The sequence below is a fragment of the Sorex fumeus genome, unplaced genomic scaffold (assembly GCF_029834395.1).
Source record: "Sorex fumeus unplaced genomic scaffold, SorFum_2.1 ptg000003l, whole genome shotgun sequence".
Taxonomy (NCBI): domain Eukaryota; kingdom Metazoa; phylum Chordata; class Mammalia; order Eulipotyphla; family Soricidae; genus Sorex; species Sorex fumeus.
This window is the reverse complement of record NW_026606060.1, coordinates 27,595,670-27,623,185: the sequence shown is the minus strand read 5'-3', so window position 1 is coordinate 27,623,185 and position 27,516 is coordinate 27,595,670. Positions and strand designations below refer to the sequence as shown.

General features: G+C 39.2%; 1 protein-coding gene across 3 annotated transcripts in view; it reads left to right on the top strand.

Moving 5' to 3' along the window:
• Positions 1-27,516, top strand: part of LIN7A (lin-7 homolog A, crumbs cell polarity complex component) — a 147,977-nt gene that overhangs the window by 85,224 nt on the left and 35,237 nt on the right. For all 3 annotated transcript variants that reach the window (XM_056116308.1, XM_056116300.1, XM_056116316.1), the window contains 2 exons: positions 2,009-2,080; positions 4,865-5,074. In XM_056116308.1, coding sequence (XP_055972283.1) covers positions 2,009-2,080; positions 4,865-5,074 — 282 coding nt within the window. The remainder of the gene's footprint in view (positions 1-2,008; positions 2,081-4,864; positions 5,075-27,516) is intronic.

Below are 27,516 nucleotides of genomic sequence, written 5' to 3'. Positions count from 1 at the left end.
GTTGAAATAAGCAGCTTGCAGAGGCTGTCATGAGGGTAGGAGAGCTAGATGTTTTAGTTCCTAATCATCAGATTTATTTATATATTCAACTTTAGTAGGTTTTGGTTTTGATTTTCAATGATACATAATGTGTCCTGCAGTGATTTTCTTTTGTCAGAATAATCCTGTGAGAATAAAGTTGAAGTAGAAGTCTCTATATTAAGCTCAATTTTTCTTGAATATGCTAGTTGCATTGAAGAGAGTAAACTGAGGGCTTTTTGTTCAATCCTAAAAGAAAGCATTGTTCACCAAGTGCACTTACATTGGTCAAAAAAAAATAATAATGAAGTAATGACTCTGTCTACAAGAAGGTTTTTGTGTCCTCTGTAACACATGAAAAAGTACCACATGACCAGACAGATTCAGATGGTTCAGAAGTCAGGAGAAAGAGATTTAGTCTGCTTAGTGAAGTGAGAAATGTTTAACAGAGAAGGTGATACCTGAATGGAGCTTTTACTCATCATCTGAAACTTGGGTAAAGAGAGTCTGCCAGGTAGAAGGGCATTCCAAACAAAGCCAACAGCACTTGTAGAGGCCTGGCACTGTGAGGCCATGGTATGTTTGGAGAATAATGAGGGAAGAGGGGAAAAGATAGGAAAATAAAACTGGAGAGAAGACTGATGAACGCATTATTATTTCTGGTTTAACTCATAGTCATTTGACATTGCGACCTTTATTGTAAGCATAAAGGACTGCTAAAATCAGAGGAACAGCATAGTGACTGGTAGCTGTTAATGATAAAAGTGAGCAGTATTTGATAACGTAGAGAGTCAAGACACTTAGGACCTGTTTTGAACAAGAGATAAGGAGAGCAGATAAACCTAAGGATTAGATTTCAGAGAATGTTAACAAGTCATTGTTACTAAGGAAAAATGCTCCTTTTAGGCTGTCAGAGGAAATACGTAGAACTTGTTATCAAGACTGTCTATAAAAAAAAAGAAAAAAGAAACAAAGTTTCATGCACTTTTAAACAAACAAAAATGGAGAATTTGCATTAATAAATCTCAGATTCCACAAATGCTCTTGTGGAAGTCAGTTTTCTTCCCCATTTAGATCTCCCACAGGTATTGAATATTCTAGTTGTTTGGTGGAGGTAGAGGCTAAAGTGTAGACAAAATACTTTTCTCATTCAAAAGATTTTTTTTTGCATTTTTCTAAACAAGTCACCCGGAGAAATGGGGTAAAGTTCCCATAGAATCAACCAAATCCATTTAGGAAGTGATAAACCAACTAAAAATTATGGGAAGATGTTGTCCCAGCCACAAAATGAATGGTTGTTTTGTTTTAGCTGCATCCAGCAATGCTTAGGACTTACTCCTGCCTCTGTGCTCAGGGATCATTCCTTGGAAGGAAAAAGAAGATATGATGTGGAAAATACTTTCAAAAGACAAAGGGAAATATTCTTATATGATCTCATCAAATACTGATTTAGAAAACTAATTTTATATTTAGATTCAAGAAATTACTATGTACACCAGTTTTATCACTTATTAGAAATGTGGTTGTGGGGCTGGAGCAATAGCACAGCGGGTAGGGAGTTTGCCTTGCACGCGGCTGACCCGGGTTCTATTCCCAGCATCCCATATGGTCCCCTGAGCATTGCCAGGGGTGATTCCTGCATGCAGAGCCAGGAGTAACACCTGTGCATCGCCAGGTGTGACTCAAAATGCAAAAAAAAAAAAAAAGTGATCGTAAATTTTTTCACTTTAAAAAATAGAATTTTTATAAAAACCAAATATAAAAGGAATTTATATTCGATATGCACAGATAAAAATGTTTAAAACTTTTCTCTTCCAGTCTTTATGCTGCTGTTTACCTCTCCCTCACATCACATCACCATAATTCTAGTTAATTTCATGTTGTAATAAAGGCCTTTTATATTACAATTTAAAGTTTTCATCCTGTTAGCAATAACGAAATTTGATGTGATTAAAGTTCTTACACATTCTTTTCTATGTGAACATTTTAGGTGTATCAATATATGCATGAAACAATAACTGTCAGTGGCTGTCCCGAATTCCGTGCCAGGGCCACAGCAAAGGTAAGTCTTGAATAACTTAAAAAATAGACTCTACCCCAGTGATTTAGTAATTGATTGTGCGCGTGTGTGTTTCAGGTATTCTCGTGTGTACACTCTAAGAGAATTTAGACATCAGTGGCAGCCCAGAGTCTAGAACCAGTACTACTTCCCAGGTAAAAATCCTAATGGAAAATTGAACGTTTCTGCTGCTTCTGTAGCTTAAGAAAGGAGAATGATTTCATTAAACTCACTAAATGTCCATTTGGCACAAGCAAATCTACTGGTTCATTGTATGAAATTTTACATGGTTTTCTAATACATTCCTCTGAACCAAACTCCTCTGCTCCCTATTCAGTGCATGAATATTTATTTGCACAACTCTAAAGATCTGACTGGAGATAGACTTAAAAAGAACTCGGCTGAAACCCACTGATATAGGGGCCCTTCATATAGTCAGCAGAGCAGTGGGTAGCTTGCTGCAAGAATATGAAGTAGACCCAAAGGACCTGTCACTTTTTGTGATAGTGCTTCTTAGAAACTCAAATTGAGAGATTGCAGAGACCCTACTAATGGAAATGCTGCAGCAATAGGATCATGAAATCATCTGGAAAATAGGCCATTGGGAAACAATAGTCTTAAACTAAACTTGCTGACACAGTTCTTATTTTACAAATACAGAAATGTTCTTCTAGATATACAACTTGCTTTTTAAAAGCTTTCTCTGTCCAATGATATATAAGAACTGGTGAAAATAATCCAAGCTTTTCATTTGATTCTTCTGTGTTGCATCACCTCTTGTTTGGGTTCTCTTCTGACTTTTTAGTTTTCATCCTGTAACTGAACACTGTAGATTTGTTCATTGTTTTTTCTTTCTTTTTATTTTTTTAAACATGGGCCAAAAAAGAGGGTATTTTTACCATTACATCATGCTTTGCTTGTACTGAAGTGGAACACACAGAAAAATGATCCCTGTATGGTTTAATTAAGGGGAAAGTGAATTATATAGTATTTTACCATTCTCATTTCTTATTCATGTAGAACAGCAGGATAGCAGCATAATGTTGCAATAGCACAATATTTTCTGGTTGTTTCTGGGCTGTCTGCATTGCATCCATGTCAGCCATTAAATATATGCATGACAATGAGGTTTGCATGAGCAAATGCATGGATCTAAAATCAAGCCATTATTTCCATATCATTCACTATTTTTCACTAAATGCAGACAGTAGCATAATGCTAAATTGATGTGATAATGTGGTGTGTGGAACAGAATGTACAGTACTTGGGAATCAATATTTTCACAGTGTTGACTAAATTACTTTATAGTAGACATCTAATCAGCTGTGGTTAAAGCAGGTTAATGGAAATGGAAAAGAAAAGGCAGGCAGAGAATCACTTCTTGATAGAAATGACTTAAATGCTGTAATTTTATTTCTTGGGAGTGGGAACTAATGGTAAGTTTTTTACTTCAACTAATATTTTTACGTATAAGAATTTTAAAATAAAGTTAAGTTTGCATTAACTGCTAGGTTAAAATTATAAACTTCTTATGTTGCCTATGTTGTGATAGTAGTTGAATTAGTAACATAAAATACAGGATGGGAAAAACTGTACTGGAAAAAAAGGTCTCATAATAATATAGAATATCATTATGTAGAGCTGGAGCGATAGCAGAGAGGGTAGGGCGTTTGCCTTGCGCACGGCTGACCCGGGTTCAATTCCTCCGCCTCTCTAGGAGAGCCCAGCAAGCTACCGAGAGTTGTCTAGCCTGTACAGCAGAGCCTGGCAAGCTACCCGTGACACATTCGATATGCCAAAAACAGTAACCTCAAGTCTCACAATTTGTTGTGAGACATTACTGGTGCCCACTTGAGCAAATCGATGAACAATGCAAGAACAGTGCTACAGTGCAGTGCTATCATTATGTGAAATTTTATACTTGAGATGAAATAGCAAAAATATGTTTAAATCTTTTATTTATTTTAGCTTTTATTTTCTTTTCGATATATTCAAGTTTTTAAAATGTGAATTAAGCTACTGAGCCAGTGGTCTGGCAATATAAAAATTATAGATGTAGCTCATATATATGTATGATAGATAGATAGGCATCATACATATAAATGCTCTTCATATAAATATTTTTGAACACTTGTATACAAGTATTAGCCTATTTATCAAGCAGAGGAGTAAAAGTCATGCTTTCAGCCCTTAAAGTGTCCGTAAGTGACATATATACATAGTTATCACAGAATATGTGTGATATATATGTGCCAAAGCTAACGGGAGTTCGAAGTTAGAAATTAAGTTATTTAGCCAAGATAAATAGGAAGTGTGTGAGTGTGTGTGTGTGTGTATGTGTGTGTGTGTGCGTGCGTGTTTTAGTGGTGAGGATCCCATACTCATTGGTGCTCTGGGTTTACTCTCGGTTGAATCTGTGCTCAGGGCTCACTTCTGCAGTGCTCAGGGTTCCAGATATGTTGCTGGAGATTGATCTGAGGTTGGCCACAAAGCAAGGCAAGTAACCTACCCACTCCTCCATATCACAGATCCCTATTGGGGAAGGTTTTTATGAAGAATGTGTAGTTTATCATATAGGAATTGCTCGAGGCAGCTGAAAATAGCTGAGCTGAGCTTTGTTCAAGAAATACACCATAAATGGCATCCATAGCCCTCTGCCTTTTGTGTTCTTTCTTTCACAGGAAAGTGTAATAAAATTTTGAGGAGTTGCCTGCTGTGCCCACTGCAGAGCATCTGAGTAGCCTTATTTCCTATGAATTATTACCAAATGACCGTCTTTTCTTTCAGGCAACAGTTGCAGCTTTTGCAGCTAGTGAAGGCCACTCCCACCCTCGGGTAGTTGAGCTGCCAAAGACTGATGAAGGCCTTGGTTTTAACGTGATGGGAGGAAAGGAGCAAAATTCCCCCATTTATATCTCGCGCATCATTCCTGGAGGGGTGGCTGAAAGACATGGAGGCCTCAAAAGAGGAGACCAGCTGCTCTCAGTGAATGGAGTGGTATGTTCCTAAAATAACCGGACATTTTCTCCCTAAGAACATTTTGTGCCTTAAAGGAATCATCAATGTGGAAATTCTAGAACAAATCACCATTTTTGTGTACAACTTCCTAAGTACTTTTTACATACTGATAGATATTAAAATTATAATAGCAGTAACATGGATAGTTTTTTTTTCTCATTTAATCATGTTCAGGTCTGATGAATAGTTGAATAGTTGATGAGTAGTTGAAAAGCCATTACAATAATCTAGTGTAATTTTACAATTCCCCCTAGAGTATACTCTAACTTGGGCCAGGGATATAGCTGTATTGTAGAATACTTTCCTTGTATGTGTGAGGCTTGAGTTTCATTGTGGCACACTACAAAAGTAATCTGACTAAACTAATGGTCAGAACATAATGATTTTAAGACACCATTAATTCAAAGTTACTACAAGTAAATATATACATTTAGAAAAAGAAAAAACCCTCAATATATATATGTATAGGTTAAGTCTTTGAAGCATCTCAAATATCATTAAAATATATTAACTATCCCCAAAATCTTAACTATGTCTATTCATTATATATATTTTTCAGTTCTCACATAAATTTAGTTAAAATTTATAACATTCTATAGAAGTACAAATATGTATTTTTGCGTTATTTTAAATTCCTTGGATGGACTTGCAGTATGAAAGCAAGTCACTAAAGAAACATCTTTGTGTAAAATGAGTAATTGTCTCAACATAACTTCTCCTTATATCATATATGAAAACCCTAAGAGTATAAATTTCAAAAGTAAATTTACTTATTATATCATATCAACATTCATCTTTTGGTTAGTCTAAGATCCTTTTCCTTAGAACTTTTGATTTTTAATAAATAAGCAGTATTTTGTGGCCATATTAATTTCTACTTTAGAACACATTGTCCTGGATAAAATATCTCCAGAAGGTGATATTTTATTAACAGCAATGTATAAAACTCTTTTATGCTTATATTTTGTATTTTGATAATTTCTTCATTTAGCTATTATATTCAAATTTGATATCTGGTATGTATGCATCTATGAATATTTTATGTTGTGTCTTTCTGGGCTGGAGCGATAGCACGGGGGTAGGGCGTTTGCCTTGCACGCAGCCAACATGGCCAACTCTGGTTCGATTCCTCCGTCCCTCTCGGAGAGCCCGGCAAGCTACTGAGAGTATCTTGCCCTCATGGCAAAGCCTGGCAAGCTACCCGTGATATAATCAATCTGCCAAACACAGTAACAAGTCTCAGGATGGAGACATTACTGGGCCCGCTGGAGCAAATCGATGAGCAACAGGACCGTGACAGTGTATTTTCTACTTATAAAATTACAATATCCTCTAGTTATTTTCTACATGAGTAACACCTTGAAATACAAGATTTTTTTGAGTCTCACTTGGATATTGCCAGTTTTTTTTTTATAGAGAAATACTTTCTTTTTTTTTTTTTTTTACAGTTGTAGATTTACAATTTTTTTTGTGCTTGGGTTTCAATTATACAATGATCAGATACCCATCCCTCCACCAGTGCCCGTTTTTCACCACCATGGATAATATCCCTCCCACCCCCATCCCCCCATCCCCCCCGCCTCTGTGCAGGGCAATCCCCTGTGTTCTCTCTCTCCGTTTGGGTGTTGTGGTCTGCAAAAGAGGCATTGAGTGGCAAACATGTTCAGTCCATAGTCTACTTTCGACATGCATCTCCCCTCCTGGGAGGATCCTCCAAACATCCTTTATTTGGTGCTCCCTTCTCTATCTGAACTGCCCTTTCCTCTAGGATACCCGGCTGGCCTCTAAGTTATGGGGTAATCCTCCTGGTGCTGATCTCAGCTATTCTTGGGTATTAATCTCATACTTTGTTACTTTATATCCCCCAGATGAATGCAATCATTCTATGTCTATCCCTCTCTTTCTGACTCATTTCGCTTAGCATGATACTTTCCATATTGTACCACTTGTATGTAAATTTCATGACTTCATCTTTTCTAACAGCTACATAGTACTCCATTGTGTAGATGTACCAAAGTTTCTTTAACCAGTCATCTGTTCTTGGGCATTCAGGTTTCTTCCAGTTTCTGGCTATTGTAAAGAGTGCTGCAATGAACAAACAAGTGCAGATGTCACTTCGACTATACATTTTTGCCTCTCTGGGATATATTCCCAGGAGTGGTATTGCTAGGTCAAATGGGAGCTCAATTTCTAATTTTTTGAGAATCGTCCATACTGTTGTCCAGAAGGGCTGAACCAGTGGACATTCCCACCAACAGTGAAGGAGTGTCCCTTTCTCGCCACATCCACGCCAGCATTGGTTGCTTTTGTTCTTTTGAATGTGGGCCAGTCTCTGAGGTTTGAGATGGTATCTCATTGTGGTTTTGATCTGCATCTCCCTGATGATTAATGATGTAGAGCATTTTCTCATGTGCTTTTTTGCCATTCGGATTTCTTCTTTGAGAAAGTTTCTGTTCATTTCATTGCCCCATTTTTGGATGGGGTTGGATGTTTTCTTCTTGTGGAGTTTAACCAGTATTTTGTAGGATATTGCCAGTTTTAATCCTGGCACAGTGTTCAGAGATCACTCCTGTGGGGCTCAAGGTGCTGAGGAGAGAAACTGCATTAGCCGCATGCAAGGCAAACACCCCACCATCTGTACCTTCTCTCTGAAATCCTGAGATAAAGGCTTTTTATTAGCCCTTGGATGACTCTAGCTTTTACAAAGCATATTTTAACTGACTTCCGATTAGGACATGCAATTATGTTCCTTCCTTATTTTTTATTAATATATTTGGTGGATTAAAAGAAACAGAGATTTTAAAATTTTAATAGGAGAAAAAAGTCTCATTATAGTTCTAGTAACCATAATTATTTGAATCAAAAATAAATATATATTAAATCTATTTAATATATATATTAATTCTAATATATATATTAAATCTAATATAATCTAATCTGGTTGATTTCTATATATGAAGGAGCTAAAGGGACTTTGTTTAGCCTACAACATATTTGAAGGGACAAAGCATATAGGCATTTTTAGCTATACCGCCATTCCTTGAAACCATTAGGTCCCAACGGATACTGGAACAACAAAATCAGATCCATAAGGCTCTGTTGCAACAGAGTATCTACATGATAATGGACCAAGATTGTTAAAACCTACATTCTCACCTCTTAAAGGGTCTAGAAGCACTCTAGCACTATCCTCCCATTGTTCATCGATTTGCTCGAGTGGGCACCTCACATCTCCATTGTGAGACTTGTTGTTACTGGTTTTGGCATATCAAATATACCACGGGGAGCTTGTCAGGCTCTGCCGTGCGGGTGGGATACTCTCGGTAGCTTGCTGGGCTCTCTGAAAGGGATGGAGGAATCGAACCCAGGTTGGCCAGGTGCAAGGCAAATGGCCTACCCACTGGGCTTCTGAAAGCAATATAATGAAACAAAATGTCTATTAAGGACTGTCCTTTGTGATGATTTTGTCCCACACACTTTTGATATGTAAGTTGGCTTACTGAAGGAAGTTACTAAAGGAAGACTCCTATAATATTAATATACTTATCATCAAAGTATATGCTTATAGTCAAAGTCTGTCATAGGCTTAAATTAATATGCTTATAATCAAAGTAAGTCATGAAAAATTCTGTTAAATGTTAAACATATAGACATACCTTAGGAAGCATTAGCAAAACTGCATAAATAGATCTATGCAAATATAAGTTTGATGAAATCCTAATTCTTCAACCATTTATATGTTTGACTCATTACCTTGGAAAACAAGTTTCTTTGAGATAGATGTAATAGCATTCTAGGAACAGAATTTTTGTTACCTTTGTCTTCAGTATCAAACATTTGGAAATCCCATTAAACTGACAGTTGGGAATAGGACAGTTTGTGTTCAAGTCACCAGCCCTGTGGCACAGGCTATGACCTCCTTAACATTCCTTTACGCTGTTCATGAAAAGGTGGGAGATGTCGCCAAAGAACTGCAATATCCCACATCTATTTAAGACTGCAAATTTTAACAATCAACCTATCTTTTTATGCTAGTTAATGTCACTAGATTTGTCAATGAAAATCTACCTTTGTCACTCTTTTGATAACAAGAAAATCTGTTTGTACACTGAAATAGATAAAATATATGTATTTGTAATATCCAAATTTTAGGACCATATTTTTCAGTATCTTTTCCTGAGCTCTGCTCCCTCTGCCCTCCTCTTCTGCATCGACAGCCTGTCTGTTGACCTCCTAGTCTCCTGATGTAGCCTCCCACTTACATAATTTTCACCTGTGTCCCCTTGGAATGAATGTCCTGGAATCTCACAAGGGCCCTATGGCCCCAAATGAGAAGCACTGCCCTAGAATTTTGCTTTTCTGATATAATTCCAGCTGGCCACCCTGGACTGGTTTAAGCTCTTAAAGCTGACATTGAAAACATTGTACATCCATATAGTCAAATGAGATTTTATAAATCACTTATTTTGAAGTTCTTAAAAATCTAATTGTATATATTTTAGCAGTAAATTCTTGTGGCTATGAGATATATTTTAACATTCAGTAAAAGATTTATTTTCATCCTTTAAGTTAAAATCCCATGACCATATCTCCCAGAATTAGCAAAAACGAGTTCATCTAAGGCACAATCTCTGAATTTGGAAGTATTTATTCGGTATATATTATGTCAGTATATATTTAAGAGGAAAGTTCAGCAAAATATTATAAAGCGATTTCTATTTACAGTTTAAAATAAATAAATAGCATTTGGTATCTCCTGCACTGCAATAAATAGCGTTAATTGGGGAAAAGAAATATGGAGATTTTTAGAATATGCCAATCTAAACAAAACAAATCTTGGAAAGAAGTAGTAACTTATGGATAAAAAGTGATTTGAAGTAGTCAACCAAACTACTTCAGTACAAAGATTCTGGAAAAAGTTCTTAGGGTCCTACTTGATCACTTGATCTCCCGTTATTCATCAAATTACTCGAGCAGGTGCCAGTAACGTCTCCATTCATCCCTGTTGCATGCTAGCGTAGCCCAGTGGCATCTGTTCGTTCTAGGAATATGCAGAGTCTCAAACCAATCATTCAGGGTCTTGACGAAGAAGTCTGACCATCTTGTAGGTGGGCGTCCACGCGATCTTTTGACATCCCGTGGAATCCAGTCAGTAATGGCTCTAGTCCAGCGGTTGTCTGTAAACCTCATTACGTGTCCAGCCTGTCTGATTTTTGATGCCTTGGCAAATGAGACAGCATCCCTGATTCTTGAGCATTGTCGGAGATCAGAACTCCAGATTCTATCTCTCATTTGAGTGAATAGTGATATTCCAGGCATAGCTCTTTCGATTCCTCTTTGAGAGACCCGAATAGCGTTCTTATCCTGTTTTCATAGGGACCAGGTCTCTGAGGCATATGTTAATGCAGGAAGAACAGTGGAATCGAAGAGATGTGCTCATAGTTGGAGGTTCTTTGTCCTCTTAGTTATTTCTTCAACGCTCTTGAAGGCATTCCAAGCCACTCTCTTCCTCCTGCGCAACTCAGGTGCCAGGTCATTCATCATGTTGATTTCTCGACCTACGTATATATAACTGTTGCATTCAGAGATGGTGGTTCCATTGAGAGCGAATGGAGCGTCCAGAACAAGGCTGTTTCTCATAAACATTGTCTTCTTAAGATTCAGCTGTAGTTTGACCTTTCCACACTCACGGTCGAAGTCGGCCAGCATTTGTGCCGCTTGGCTGATGTTTGGTGTTATTAGAACAATGTCATCAGCAAAGCGGAGGTGGTGTAGTTGCTGACCATCTCTCTTCACTCCCATTCTTTCCCATTCCAGTCATCGCATGATGCTCTCGAGGGTGGCATTGAAGAGTTTTGGCGAAATGTTATCACCCTGCTGAACCCCTCTCTTGACATGGATGATTACTTCTTTGTAGAATGGTGAGATCCTGGTAGTGAATCCATAATAGAATCCATAATCACGAAGGATCCTGAGGTATTGAGTTTGTACGCCCTGATTGGCTAGGGCTTCTATGACTGCTTCCGTCTGAACAGAATCAAAGGCCTTCTTTAAATCAATGAATGTTAGACAGAGCGGCATCTTGAACTCCTGAGAAACCTCAGTGAACTTAGTAATCGTGTGGAAATGGTCGATGGTACTGAATCCTTTTCGGAATCCAGCTTGTTCACTTGGTTGTCCTTCATCTAGTGTTCTGCTAATCCTATTCAGGATGACTCAAGTGAACAGTTTGTAGATGACAGACAATAGGCAGATTGGGCGATAGTTGCCAATGTCGTGGATGTCTCCCTTCTTGTACAGTACTACAGTCCTGCTGGTTTTCCATTGGGATGGAACCTTGAATTCCATCCCAATTGGAACCTTGCATTCCATCCAGACAGGTGGCGTGTGAAGAGCTGAGCCAGTGTATTGATGAGTACTGATGGTAAGTTCTTCAGGTGTTCAGGTCTGATCTTGTCTGGGCCAGGTGCTCTTTGTTTCTTTACCAACAAGATGGCATGTTGGATTTCGGAAGGGAGGACATTGGGAATGACATATCCATCATGCGGAATGTGGTATGTGGGCAAGTGGACATGGCTATAAACGATATCATGAGTAGAAGTCATGAATAATCTTCTCCATTGCCCTTCTGGAAGATGTGATAGATCCATCAGGATGTCAGAGGGCAGTCATCTTGGTCTTGTAGTTGGTGAAGGACAGGCGGGCATTACGAATGCTTTTCCTGGCTTCTGCTGCATCTACCAGCACCGCTGCTCTCCTGTCTTTGAGGTCATCCTTGATGGCTTCTCTGCATTGTTTTGCCAGTTCGGACATTCGCTTGCAGTTGCCTGAGGCATGTGCCAAGCCACATTGGCGAATAAGTTCAAGAGTGTTCGAAGAAAGGCGTTTTTTGGTGTTATCTCTTTCTTGGTATTCCTCACACAATCATGGAGGTGCTGAATCATTCGATCGTATTCCTCATCAATGTTGTCAATGACGGCATCTTCCCATATTGCTGCAACAGAGCCAAAGAGCTCCCAGTTGGTGGACGTTCTTGGAGTTCTCTTCTTAAACTTTGCATTCTTTTCTCCTCATTCTGTGAGGTAGAATTTTGCACGAAGGAGACGGTGGTCTGATCCCGTTTCGAATTTTGGGACAACAGCAACATCGGTTAGGCAAAACCGCCGATTGAATATGATGTGATCTATTTCATTGTGGAACCGTCCACCAGGAGACTCCCATGTCCAATGTTAAGATTCCGCCTTTTGGAACTGTGAGTTACCATGGAAGTTCTTGGTTGACATGATGAACTCAGACAGTCTGTCACCCTGTTTGTTCCATTCCAGGCCATGGGTCCCGATGTGGAGTTCATCGGCTGATCTTCTTGGTCCTATCTTGGCATTAAAATCACCAACAATGATCTTGTAGAAGGTGTGATCTTCTTTTTAGAAATTCTCCAGCTCCATGTAGAACTTTTCAATTTCTCTTTCACCATAATTGGATGTTGGTGCATAGACAACAAAGATAGAAACTGCAGGCAGTGAGCCACATCTATTCAAGTGTAATTGTCCGATTCAGGTTGTTAGGCATTCGAATGAATCAATGCTCATGGCTAAGTTTGTGTTGACAAGGACACCAACACCACCGACGCCTCTTTTGTCACACGTTCCAAGGAACAGTTCTTCTCCAGTGTTGAAAACGGCATGATGTGATTGATGTCTTCTAGTTTCGGTCAGACCAATGATGTCGTACTTGATCTTTCGCGCTTGTACCATCAGGTCCTCAATGGATGCATCAGATGCCAGTGTATGTGCATTAAAAGTACAGACAATCAATTTTGTATTTGTTCGTTTTGGCAGCCTATTTCTGCCTTGGGATTTTATCAGCCTCTTCTTCCACATCCTTCTCGACTCTGCTGTATTCAGGGTCAGGGGAATGAGATCCCTTTTTTTTACTGGATATGGCATATCAAATAGACCACGGATAGCTTGCCAGGCTCTGCAGTGTGGGTGGGATATTTAAGGTACCCTGAAATATCAAATGAATGTAAATAAAAAGGCGCGCGGCCGCGAGTGCCCGGAGGTCTTCAGCCGTTGGGCCCTGGTGAGGACAGTCAGGCACAGGGTAGGAGACTCTGCCTTGTTCTTTTCCGGGAGCTTGGTGTGATAATCTCTGGATCCTGGCCATTGTTGGGGTTACATGGCAGTTGGTGGGTGTAACTGTCTAGCTACTGGCAGGTCCAGTTCCAAACCGTGCAGGCTTGGAGATATCGAGCCTTGGGTCCTACTTAAAAAGATGTATTTTATTTCAATTTTACATATCTAAAGCTATTCTTTTAATATGATTGCTTTTATTCTCTACCTGAATATCAGAAGGATATGTCAATAAAAAGGATATGTCATGACAAAGAGGAAATTATGTTAATAGAAAACTGTTATCATAGAACCTCAGATAATGAATTGGGAAGTAAAATCAATAAATGGAAATAAAGGGAAAATGGTAGCAGTTGAGCTGGTGATTTTTATTTCTCTAACATCTTAGGAACAAAAGCAGAAGGGAGTGGACCAGCTCCATTATTGTTGAGGGAGAACTTTCTTTTCCATCCTTGACTTCCAAGAGAAATTTTCCTTTAGATTTTTACAAATGAGACAGTGAACCACCCAATACAACTGTATAGAAAAAGCGGAAGTCTTTGTGTATTTTATATATGCTTTTTATACTTGTTTCATCAGTACTTTTAAGAAAGCATTAAAGTACTGTTTACAAAAGTTATGAATGATGTGGAGCCATCAGGCAGAGTGAATATATTAACTGATAGAATTCAGATTCAGAAATCTCAATAAAATTATTTAATAGGTCTGATGGAGCAATAGCACAGTGGGTAGGACGTTTGCCTTGCACGCAGCCTACCCAGCCAACCCAGGTTTGATTCCTCCGCCCCTCTAAGAGAGCCCGGCAAGCTACGGAGAGTATTCCATCCCCAGGGCAATAGCTGCCCATGGCATATTCGATATGCCAAACACAGTAACAAGTATCACAATGGAGACTTTACTGGGCCCACTCGAGCAAATCGATGAACAACTGGACGACAGTGCTACAGGGCTACATGAAGGCCAGAGAAATAGTACAGGACGTAGGTTGCTTGCCTAACGCACCCCAATTTAATTCCTGGCACACACTAGGTCATCAGAAGTCACTTCTGAACACAGAGCCAGGAATAGTTCCTGAGCCTCACTAGCTGTAGCCCCAAACCCCTAGCCTCTTGGCATATGTACATGCGATTTTACTGCTATGCTTAAGACATCTAGCTACCTATGTGTAAAACCAGGGAGAAAATGCTAAACATCAAAATCTGAAAGACAGAAAATGAGCCTGAAGACTTCCATTGATTTCAAAAGGAATTTGATACAGGTTTAGGGGCTGGGGAGTGGGGGACAGTACTTCAATGAGATTGCAGCAGGAGCCTTTAATACAACTACCACTTGTTAAACATCCCATGGGAAATTTCCTAAACACAGTGCTCAGCTCGCCACCTCGTTGTATTTTATTCTTAGCTCCATTCTTTATACAAGCATATCTAGAGAATAAACTGAAGAAGCACTTGAGTTGTCTAAGATAGAAAGGAGACCAGTCAGAGGAATGACGTGTGTTTTCCGTTGTCCTTCACTGTGTAAGACACCAGATGGCAGAACCAAGATATCTGGGTAAAGTCACAGGGAAGGCATATTTCAGCTAATTATAATAAAGAGATTTTTAAATGCTTAGAATTTTACATATTAAAGTCAATTGAATCATAAGATAGCATGTGTCCTTATCTGCTTTTTTATTCAGAGAACAGAAGACTACCTGATCTTTGAGTATTTCAAAATGTCTGACCTATGTAGAAAGTTGGAGTGACTGTTCCTTCTAACTCTGTTAGACTGTGATCTTATGTACTTCTATGTGCCCCTACCCTATACAAACACACACACACACACACACACACACACACACACAGCCCTCCTTATGTGAGTAAGTAAGCTCTAACTACCTGATGTAAAGATTCCAGAACATTTAAAAAAAATTAACTAAATTACTACAAATGAAGACTCACAATTTATTAATTAAATTATGGTTTTATCAGCATATTAAAATGAAATAATCCAATTTGTTAAGAATCCAGATTCTCTTTCTCACGGACAGTCAGAATAGCTACACTCAGATTGCAGACACACTCTCATCCAAATACACACACAGAGTGAATTTCAATCTTAGTTGTGATCATTAGTGATGCTTGTCAAGTCTAATAAATACTGTTTAAAATATCTATCCCAGGTAAATGATGACCAAACTCGACAGATCGTGCCCTTGCCAATTCCCAGATTTTATTACTATACAATCAGTTGTAAGATGCTAATATTGGAAGAAACTCAGTAAATGGAACATGGTTTTTCCTAGAACATATTTCTACTTCTTTAAATTGAAAATTACCTAAATTTTTGAAAGTAGAACTTTGAAAGAATCGATCTTAAATGTGGTACTGGTACTAATGGAAAAGTTGACAGGAAGGGAACAGGAAGGCAGAGAATGTGGACAAATACAAAATTATAATTCAAGTACTTTAAAAGTATGTTACAATGAAAAGAGACCTTTATTAGTCTCTGCAATTTAAGCACTATTTGAAAGCATTATTTGTACAACAATTGTGCTCAAATTTACCCTGCTTTGTAATTTTTCCTAAAACTATTGATACAGTGTATGAACAGTGCTTATTGATTTTTAAGCATAACAGATGAATAAATAAAAATTCAGAAATACTAGCGTATAAATGTGTTTTCTAGAATTTGGTTTTATCCCCATTTTATAAAAATTTCTGACAAGCTAAGGGTGAGTATGCATGCCCCAAATTATTCATGCATAACGGAGTATCAGGTATAGAATCTGGAAAAACAAAAATAAGAACTTGATTTGAGCTATATAATGGAACAACATCCTGGAGGAGAAGCTCATACGAAAATATTATGTATCTTTTAGCTAAAGAAAGAATAAACATAAATGAAAACATTATTGAAATTACTATAAAATACATATTTTTTTAAAAGTTCCATGAAAATTTAATCTCCATATTGAGATTTGCTGGGCTGGAGCGATAGCACAGCCGGTAGGGCGTCTGTCTTGCACGCGGCCAACATGGCCGACCCGAGTTCGATTCCTCCGCCCCTCTCGGAGAGCCCGGCAAGCTACCGAGAGTATTCGATATGCCAGACACAGTAACAACAAAGTCTCCAATGGAGACGTTACTGGGCCCGCTCGAGCAAATCGACGATCAACGGGAGGGCCTTTACCTTTTACCTTTTTGAGATTTGCACTCATTAACATCAGTCAGTAACTTTTGCCTTATATTCAGTCTTAGTACAATCCCCATCCACATATATTTGATGAATGATAGGTCCCATTGTAAGTAACTTATCTAATTCATTATTCTCCCAATATCTCTTATGGTAGATGCCATTAGTATTACTTTTATTTTACAAATGAAGGAATTAGCCAGAAAGATCTTATAAAATCTGCCTGCTATTATGCTGCTTACTGGAAGCCAGAGCAGGAGCTACTAACGCAGGCAATAATACAACATAATTTAAGGGCAAGTTAAATATCTTTATTATTAATAAATATTACTATGTGGTGTATAATCTCCGGGCCGGCTAGGCTCTCACCCTTGCCGCCTGGGTTGGTTAGTCTCTGGCTGCACACCCAGCCAGGACGGCCCGTGCCATTGGGCAGTCGGAGGAGAAAACGAGGGCCAAGCCCTTTGGTTGATCAGTTGCCATTCATCCCATTCTCCCCAAGCTCCTGTTCCACTCTCTGAGTCCCCCATCTAGTCTCATACTGCCCTTCATTCCTATCTCCTCTTGCCTCTCCCGCTCATCTCTCCGTGCTCCATCTCACAGTCTGGGCTTTCTCTCTCCACGTGCCTGCTCCTGTATTCTTCTTCTATATTCTTCTCCCTCTGTCCCTCTTTCTAGTCTCTCCACACTCCATTTTGCTGCCCTGCTTTCTCTGTTTTCCCTCTTCAACTCCCTCATCTCTCTCCAACTCCCCAGCACTGGGGGTAGTTAGCAAAATCCAGTAGCAAAATCAACATAAAAAAGCCCTTCCTGATCACCCATCAGGCTCAAGAGTGGAAGTACCACCTAGGGATGTTCCTCTTCTCCTTAGTCCAATAGCTTAATTAACATCTTAATTAACATCTTAATTCTACTTCCTAATATTAGTTATTTTGTATGGACACAGTAAGAGATACATTGAGACTTGTAGGGCGGCTCTCCTGGGAGCATCTTGCCACAGACTCAGATTACAGTGCTCAGGCCAGATTAATCTTTCCTAACCCTAGCAGGGTCCAAATCTAGTTATACTTTTTGGATCATGACAGCATTTGTCCATGACCAAGCTCTTAAGTAATCGTTAAGTATTATGACACTTTGGCCAGGCCCATTTTGATGCCAGGGTAGCACATAGCTCACAGCTTGCCCTGGGTCCATCTAGTCCTCATTGGGACCCTGCTTTTGGGGTGCTAGGAAGTAAGGACAACTGAGGCTTAAGTAGAGAAAACAGATGTCCAGGAGGAAAATATCATGCAGAGTCAATTAACTCCTAAATTACAAAAGCACAGCATTAACTGTCTTCTAGTATCCATGCAAAAAGGACATTGCTCTGAATTAAAGGACTTAAGGAGAGAAAAAAACAATATTTTACAGCTCAACAGAACACAAGGAAAGAAGTTACAAATAAACACAGAGGAATGGGAGCACTGTGATGGGAGTAACCCAATAAACCTAAGTTCCCTACGCAAGGCAGAAAGAACAAACTGATGCTACCTTACAATGTGGTGTGTAGTGGTCTGCATTTTGGTGGAGAAAATAGTCTATCACATTTTTAATTTTTCATATGCTTTCATTGTTGTTTGTTTGGGGGATTTTGTTTGTTTGTTTGGGGGATTTTGTTGTTTGTTTTGGGTCATACAGTACTTATAATCCTGTCTCTGTGCTCAAGAATCACTCCTGATGGTGCTCGGAGGACCATATGGGATGTCATGGGTCACATAGGGTGGGTCGTTTGCAAGGCATTACCTGAGGTTCTTTGGACCAGGTTCTTAAATTTTTGAAGTTTTATTTTTTTTAAAAATGGTGACATTTGACAAAGGAGTTAATTGAATGAATTCAACTGTTTCAGAATACTAGAAAGGAATTGGTGTGAATTGCCCCAGCATTCCACTTCTGTGCTAGGCACAGGAATAACTGGGACCAGACTGTGAATTGGACAGCCAGTTTCAACATTGATTCACACTTAGGCTCTTGATCTTAGGCAAATTTGGATGTTTAGAGGAGAGATAATGCAGACACAATAGAAGGCAGAGTCTCAGCAGTTGGTTTGTAGAGAGACCAGACTTGAGGATCCCCTGATGGATTCTGGGCTCAAATAGAGGAAATAAGGTAGAAAATTTTCACATCCTTTTTCTATGAGTATTTAGAAGATGTTTAACATTTCTTGGTAGAGAATGAAGGTTGTTTGGGCTATAATTAAATTGAAGTGCAAGCTCAAATTTCAATTAAGTATTGAAAATGTTTTCTGGGGCCAGAAATGTATTACAGCAGGTAAGAAACTTGTCCACTGAGCTCAAAGCCAGGATGTTAGTTCTCTACATGACATCATGTGACACTCTAGTCACAGTTGTCAAGGAGTCCCGGTAAGAGCAGCTATGTTTTTGGTTCCAATCATGCTCATAATGACGCAAACAAGGCAACATAGACCAGTATAATTTGCAGTGCTGAGTAGGTGGCATTCTAGTCTCATTCATTGGAAGTTGGCTCATGATGAGGTCTTTCATTTCAAAATAAATAAACCCACCAGGGAAGTATTCTGAAATCACTATAACAATGGCTCATAGGATAGAACAGCTACATTCCTGCCCTGTGATTCTAGCCTATAAGAATGAACACCAGGAATATCAACTTCCTCCCGTGAATACACTTGCATGAGTTTTGAGCTTACTGTGATATTGTACTAATAAAATTCACTGAGAATCTATTGGTTTTGGACCACACTCAAATTTAGCCAGCTTTGAGTTACAAGTCTCCAGATTCTAGAAAGTTTTACCATGCATGGGGTTAAACTGACATAGACCTCTATTAAGATTGGTGGTAAAGGGTATATTTGACTGTTGATTCAGTTGCTGGTAGAGACGTTCTGCTTACATTTACCATTAGCTTTTTTCATTTCCCTCATTTTGTTCTGTTATTTTAGTGATTATTTTGCCTTGCAACAAGTAATTGTATAGCAGTTATTATGAAACAGCTGCTAAGCTAAGTGTGGTGTTTAGAATGTGAACAAAAGAGAAAGGGTGTAACCCTTATGCCTGACAGTATAAGAAAACAATGATTGCAAAACATACATATAAAGGTGGTGACATACCCACTACTTACTTCAGTCTCGAGGAGATTGCTGCTATCGTAGAGATACATATTAGTCAGAGTAAAGACTTTTCTCCCTATGTATATATTAAATTCCAGAAGCAAATGACTTCTGAGAAGTCTTCTGAGATGGCTGATAATTGATAAGTCATTGAAGTTTGGGGTATCTTTATACCTTGAAAGTACTATAAACTATATGCCTTCTTTGTGCCTTTCCTAACAGTCATGAGGGTAAAAGAGATAATGAGGCAAAAATATAGTATTAAAATAGTAAGACTTTGTTTTCCCACAAAAGTGTCATTATTGCTGTATTATTTTTAAATAGCTTTTTCATTAGACTCTCAAATGGCTGTCTATATTTTCTGTATCCCTATATTTAAAAGGATTTACTTATATAAGCAGAAAATGTAAACAGATTAATGATTTTCTTCTGTTGACTGAGATCTGTGTAGCTCATCTGAAAGGAGTGTGGCATTTGTCTTAGTTCTGTACTAGGCCAAACTGGTATCTTTTATGCTTTATGGAACTCACCAAACCCAATTATCAGTTTTCTTTTAAACTGTTAGTGAATAGGTCTATTTCTATTGCCTAAAGCCTATGATTTGTGATTCAGTTTAAGTCTAACTTGCTTGGGAAGAAACATTCTAACTATAGACTACTGGTATCAACCCAAAGCATTGTTCAAATATTTTCATTGTGTTGCAACTCTATAGGTGTATCTCAAATCAAATCAGGGATTAGTTTGGATAAGTTTTAGTTTTCTTATCTCGCTATTATGCATTTTGATCTTGCTTTGTATTTGATTATGTTCTCAGACTAGCAGTAGATACAGATGGAATCAAACAGTGCATCATAGGCTATCTGTGATTGCTTGTAGTTTCTTGTCAAGTGCCCAAACTCTTATTCAAATGTTGTTTGCTGAGTTTGGGATATGAGAAACCCAGAGAGAATGTGGCAGTAACTATATGTACCAAAACACAACTTTCCAATTGAAACCATAGGGTCAGACCAGGCTTAGTAAGATTCCAAAATGGTACATTTTTCTATTTGTTCTGTCTTATCTCAGATATAGAGTCATCAGTTGGTCATTCTTATACTGCCCACCTTGCTCTGAAAAGAAAAAATGTATTCTAAACGTTAGTGGCACCTAAATATATCTCCGGAAATACTAGGTTTCTGTTCCTAGGTGTGCCTTTTCTTGACCATCAAAATAACTATATAGCATAACTTCAAATTAAGAATGCAACATTGATATGAACTTAATCCTGGAGCCAAAATCAGCATTTGCACTAATTGTGTTCTTAATATGTCATGAATTTAAATTGCTGCAATGCTGTTGTACAAAGATTTGATTACCTAGCACCAGTCTAAGCTAACTTATCACCCAGCACCTGCATCTCAATTCAGATATATTTTATTCAAAACTCATCAGCATATAGCAATAAGCATTAGAAACTTAATGTATCAGGAGGCAGAAAAGTTGAGTTATGTAGATAGTGTCTTGCTTCTGCCTCTGGAAACAAAGGAAGCATGATATTGTACATAATTTCATTTTTCAAAGAAGAATATTAAATTGCACTGCTATGTGGTCCATATGCAATTAGATATATTAGTGGAGATGACTAGTTGGGAACTGTGACAATTCATATAGAAAAATTATCCATCACAATTCTAGCAGCTGTTCCCATTCAGAAATGTTGGCCAATAATTTAAACTAAAAAAAAAGTGACCTTTGACCTAGGAGAGGAAATATATAAGTAGGATCCTAAAGGAAAAATAATAGTTAAACAATGAGCTATTATTACAGATGAGGCGATCATATTTACAAACTTATCAAAACAAAATTGTCATACAGCTCAGAAGTAAGGCACAGTCATAGTGGGCTTGGGGTTAGAGTCATAGGATGGAGCCATGTCACAGCAGACCTTTTATGCCATAAACAAAGTTTCTGCACTTTTAATCTGGAAGTAGGAGCAAATGCCCAACATAACATTGGTCTCCATTGAGTCTCCATTGAGTTGTTTAGACAAATTCCAGTATATTTGGAATATGTGAAGGAGTGGCAGAAAAACTGGAGGTAGGGAAATCTGAAAAAAACTATAAAGAATTCTGTTGAAATATATGAAGTTCATGATTATATGAAGATAAATTAGGATGGGGAGAAAAGTGATATTTTAAAAACTAGTTTTGAGGGGCTGAAGCACAGCAGGTAGGGCGTTTGCCTTGCACGCAGCCAACCCAGGTTCGATTTCCAGCATCCCATATGGTCCCCTGAGTACCGCCAGGAGTAATTCCTGAGTGCATGAGCCAGGGGTAACACCTGTGCATTGTCAGGTGTGACCCAAAAACAAAAACAAAAAAACTAGTTTTGAGAGAATGTAACATAAGCAAGACCTAGTGATTGATTAAATATGAGAGGTGAAGAATAGGAATTAAAAAGGAATAGTGAATAAAGTGAAGAGTTCAGTAGACCACTGATGGTATAAGGTGTTTATGAGTCACCCATGCAAAAGTGTACAAAATAGAAATATTCTTTTTTTTTTTCTTTTCGGGTCACACCCGGCAATGCACAGGGGTCACTCCTGGCTCCGTGCTCAGGAATCAGCCCTGGCGGTACTCAGGGAACCATATGGAATGCTGGGAATCGAACCTGGGTTGGCCGCATGCAAGGCAAACGCCCTACCTGCTGTGCTATTGCTCCAGCCCCCCAAATAGAACTATTCTGTATCAATTTGGACAAGGACACAGGCTTTCATTAGGCATTACTTTTTTGTGTGCTTGGGTTCAGTTATACAATGATCAAGTACCCATCCCTCCACCAGTGCCCATTTTACACCACCATGAATCCCAGTATCCCTCCCACCCCTCATACCCCCCTGTCCCACCCTCCCTCTGTGGCAGGGCATTCCCTTTTGTTTCTCTCTCCTTTTGGATACTGTGGTTTGCAAAAGAGGCATTGAGTGGCAATCATGTTTGGTCTATAGTCTACTTTCAGCATGCTTCTCCCACCCTGGGACGATACTTTCAACATCATTTATTTGATGCTCCCTTCTCTATCTGAGCTACCTTTTCCCCTAGCATGTGCGGCTGGCCTCCAAACCTTGGAGTAAACCTCCTGGTACTTGTTTCAGCTATTCTTGCATGTTAGTCTTCTATTTTGTTACTTAATGTTCCCCAGATGAATGCAATCTTTCTATGTCTGTCCCTCTCTTTCTGACTCATTTCGCTTAGCATGATACTTTCCATGTAGTACCACTTGTATGTAAATTTCATGACTTCATCTTTTCTAACAGCTACATACTATTCCACTGTGTAGATGTACCAAAGTTTCTTTTACCAGTCATCTGTTCTCAGGCACTCAGTTATTTTTCCAGATTCTGGCTATTGTAAACAGTGCTGCAATGAACAAACAAGTGCAGATGTCACTTCGACTATACTTTTTTGCCTCTCTGGAATATATTCCCAGGAGTGGTATTTCTGGGTCAAATGGGAGCTCAATTTCTAATTTTTTGAGAATCGTCCATACCATTTTCCAAAAGGGCTGAACCATTTGGCATTCCCACCAGCAGTGAAGGAGGGTCCCTTTCTCGCCACATCTGCACCAACACCTGTTGCTTTTGTTCTTTTGGATGTGGTCCAGTCTCTGTGGTGTGAGATGATATCTCATTGTTGTTTTGATCTGCATATCCCTGATGATTAATGATGTAGTAGACATGACTTTTTAGGGGTGCTAACTCAAGATAAACTGAATTCAGTCAAACTGATAGAACTTCAAAGTAAAAAACTTTATTTCAAAAAATAGTCATACTGTATAAACTTTAAATACCATTTGTCTGAACAAGAGTTTTCAGAACAGTTGAACAAATGATACTTTGAGCTAGATACTTCTTCAAGTAAGTCTGCTCCATGCATTGTGGAATGTTTAGCAGTATTCCTGGCCAGTAGCACTGCCTCCTTCCATATTGACAATCACAATCGTCAGCTGGTGTTTGTCTCTGCAGGCAAGCATAGGGAGGCCGCTTTAAATGCTTCAGTCAAACTGCCAGAGAAGATGAACAGTGCTCTTATGGCTGGCTCAATGAATGGAACAATTTAAACATAACATAGATTGCATTGTAGAGGAGCTAGTTTAATCTAATTTGCCTAGAATTATCAGATATTTCTATATCAGTTTTTCAGAAATAGAAATAACTGTTTTATTCATGTCTGGTATTAGCTTTAGTTTTGGGTGATTTGTAGAAATATTGTGCCAGTGTGTCAGGAAGAGAAATGTGCTAAGTCCTCACCATTTTGATCTTCTGCCTAAGTCTAGAAAGAGACACTGTTCATTTGAACACTTAATAAGATCTGTGACTGAAATCTAGAGAGAACCTGAGACAGTCATGGAATTTTATAATACGTCTGAAATTAGATTGACCTCTAGGCTTGAAGCAGGATGGTTGCTAATCCTGAAATTCCCTTTATGTTTGTGTCCAGGAACTGTTGAAAATTTTAAATCTATATTAAGTGATCATTATAAATTGCTATAGACACTAATGCAATATATAAAGCAGCTTTAAATATCACTGCCCAGGTGACGGTGATTTAGAGACAGAGCTAATTGCTGTAGGAAATTTTTGCACACAGTCAAATGGGACCTATTTTAAGGGAAATGGGCAAGAGGGATAATGTAGAGCCATATATGATATAGGTTAGTGCATCACTTATCAATATGTGGTGTCAGCATTTGTGTGTGCTAGAAAGGTGAATCTCCCCCAGTTGTATTGAATATAAGTGCACATACAGACTTGGAATGTTCCACAAGGAAACCCAATGATGTTTAGTCTGACTTCAGATACTCTTATTTCAGATTGGGGTGGCTGCATGCAGTGGTCTTGGAGGTTATTTCTGTCTGTGTGCTTAGGAGTGATGTCTGTCTGTGCTCAAGAGATCATATGTGGGGGATTTGAAGAGACAAGAGAGTTGGAGGGAGAGAGTGAGAAAGAGCAGGGCAGCAAGATGGACCATGGAGAGGCTAGCAAGGAAACAGAGAGAGAAGAATGTAGAAGAAGAATACAGGAGCAGGCACGTGAAGAGAGAGAGGCCAGGCTGTGAGATGGAGCACGAAGAGATGAGTGGGAGAGACAGTAGAAGACAGGAATAAGGAAAGACTGGGACAGGCACATAGGGAGAATGGAATAAATGGCATCCGATCAATCAACAGACTTGGCCCTCATTTCGTCCACCATCTGCCCCATGGCCCAGGCTGCCCTGGCTGGGGGAGCGGCCTGGGCCCACTCGAATGTGGACGGCCAAGGGAAGAGCCACCAGGGCCTCCCCTGGCCACCCCCCAGAGATTTTATACAGCTGACAGCCCTGGAGCAAGCATGTGCTACAAACTAAAGACTGAAAATAGGATGAGAACACTATTCAGGTCACTCAAAGAGGAATCGAAAGAGCTATGCTTGGAGTATCATGCTTCACTCAGGTGAGAGAAGGAATCCAGAGTTCTGACCTCCATCAGCAATCAAAGATCAGGGACGCTGCTCGTTTGCCAAGGAGTAGAAAATCAGATGGGCGGACGCGTAATGCGACTTGGAGACAATCGCTGGACTAGAGCCATTATCGATTGGATTCCACGGGACACCAAAAGAACACTTGGCCACCCATCTACGAGATGGTTGGGCTTCTTTCTTAAGGCCCTGAATGAACGGTTTGATGCTCTTTGTGTTCCTGGAGTGAGCAGACACCATTGGGCTACAGTAGCACACAACAAGGACAGATGGAGACGTTACTGGTGCCCACTCGAGCAAATCAGTGAACAACAGGATGACAAGTGATGAGTGACAGACCAACAGTATGTGCCTATATGTATCACTATCTATTACTTGGGAGATCTTTAGAAATTGCTGAAACAAATCTTCCTTTTGCATGCCAACTACCAAACCATTCCCCAAGAGGATTCATGGCCTTTCCCAGGTTCCTCCTCATTACTGGTTCCTATTCTAAGAGTATGCCAGGAAGAGAACATTTGTGTAGAATAAATTTACTGATCGCTCCTCTCATAATCTTTTACTGTATAACAGAGAGCCCCACAACATAGCAGCCTTCAAAAACAAAGCATTCATCATCTCATTTCAGTGCACTGAGAACTCAAGAATAGCAGTGTTGTTTCTGGTTCAGGATCTCAATCTCTCATGAAGCCACAGTGAAGGAATCTGGTGGGATGCACTTCAAGTAACTGACTTGGTCTGAAGACTCAATTCCAAAGCTGACTCACATGGCTTTCAGTAGATCATCTGGGGGCCAATAGATCACCTAGGGGCCCTCCACAGGCACCTCTCCAGGGGGCTCCTTGTTTGGACTCACACATGGCAGGCAGCTTCAACCAAAGTAGGTGACCCCCAAAAAAGCAAATATCAGTCCCGCGGCCACTCATAAACCGATCTAGAAAGAAGGGAATTTAGAATTGATTTCTATTGACTGGTTCACTAAACATATATAACCCATGAGCTACCTCCCTCAAAGTGTGTATGATGATAGAGAAAATAATGCTTGATGCGGCAAAAAAAAAGTGAGATCATATGTGGTGCCAGGGATTGAAACCATAGTCAGGGCACCACAGTCATATGCAAGAAAAGAGCTGCATGTCCTGTATTATCACTGAAAAATTGGTAATTTTGTCACACCTGGTGGTGTTTAGGGCTTAATCTTTGTTCTGTGCTCAGGGATGGTACCTGGTGGTTCTTGGGGAATGATATGGGGTACCAGGAATTGAATCAGGGAAGTATCTGCCTATTAGTCAAGTGCCTTACCACTATGCTATATATAGTTCCAGTCCCTAAAAAATGTATTTTTAAGAGAATCATCAATTTGAGTTAGCAATTCTAATAGGCAATTTTGATTATTTGTGAATGAAACTAATATTTCTTGTATATGAATGTGGGGACTTGAGTAAAGCTCTTAACGTTATCTTGTGTGTCTCTGGAGTTATTACTTGGTTATTCACCAGACCTTTAGTTTGAGGGCTGGAGAGTCAGTACAGCAGGAAAGGGTACTTAATAGTAGAAAGTCTTTTGCTTCTCTCTGGAAACCAAGGAAGCATGATAAATGCATCAATTTTTTTTCAAATAATTCTTCCTAAAATAGAAATATTAAATTGGGCTACTATGCAGTACCAGAAGCAGTTATGCATGAGTAGAGATGACTGATTGGAAACTGTTGCAATCCATAGTAATAAAATGTCTACCAGAGTTCCAGTCAGCTATTGCCATTGGACATGGTCAACCCATGTTGGATTTTAGAACTTCTGTTTCCCGGAAAGTCTTGCAAGGAAAGATCCCTGAGTGCAGAGTTTTTATAAGCTCTGAACACTGCCAGTATGCCCCCACCAAAAAAAATTGATCTCTCATTTGGTTTGAAAGATTTTAAACAAGCTAAGCACTGTCTGTAGCACTGTCCTCCCGTTGTTCATCAATTTGCTCGAGCGGGCCCAGTAACGTCTCCATTGTGAGACTTGTTGTTACTGTGTTTGGCAAATCGAATATGTCATGGGTAGCTTGCCAGGCTTTGCCATGTGGGCAAGATACTCTCGGTAGCTTGCCGGGCTAGGTAAGAAATTGCAAAAATAAAAATTTATGTCTATATTTACCTGCAGAGCAGGTATATGGTTACATAAATTTGTAAAGACCATTATCTGGGGGGAAATCATACTCTGATTGACTCAAAAAGAAGTTATTATGCATGTGTCATGCACGTGGATTATTTGAGGCAGTCAGGATTCTATGGATGGGGGGTGGAGAGAGGGGAGGGAGGGAGGGAGAGAGATCCATATTGTTATGGAATTTGCATTTGAGGTATTCAAGAAACAAGTGGCAAAGAAAAAAACACATGTAAGTACATAAAATGTTAGATGACCTCAAATACTGAGGGAGAAAAGGCAGCCAGTGCCACGTCAGGAGGCTAGTGCGAGGGTAGGGTGAGAGGGGGTGTGGAGCTGGTGATAAGGTAGCC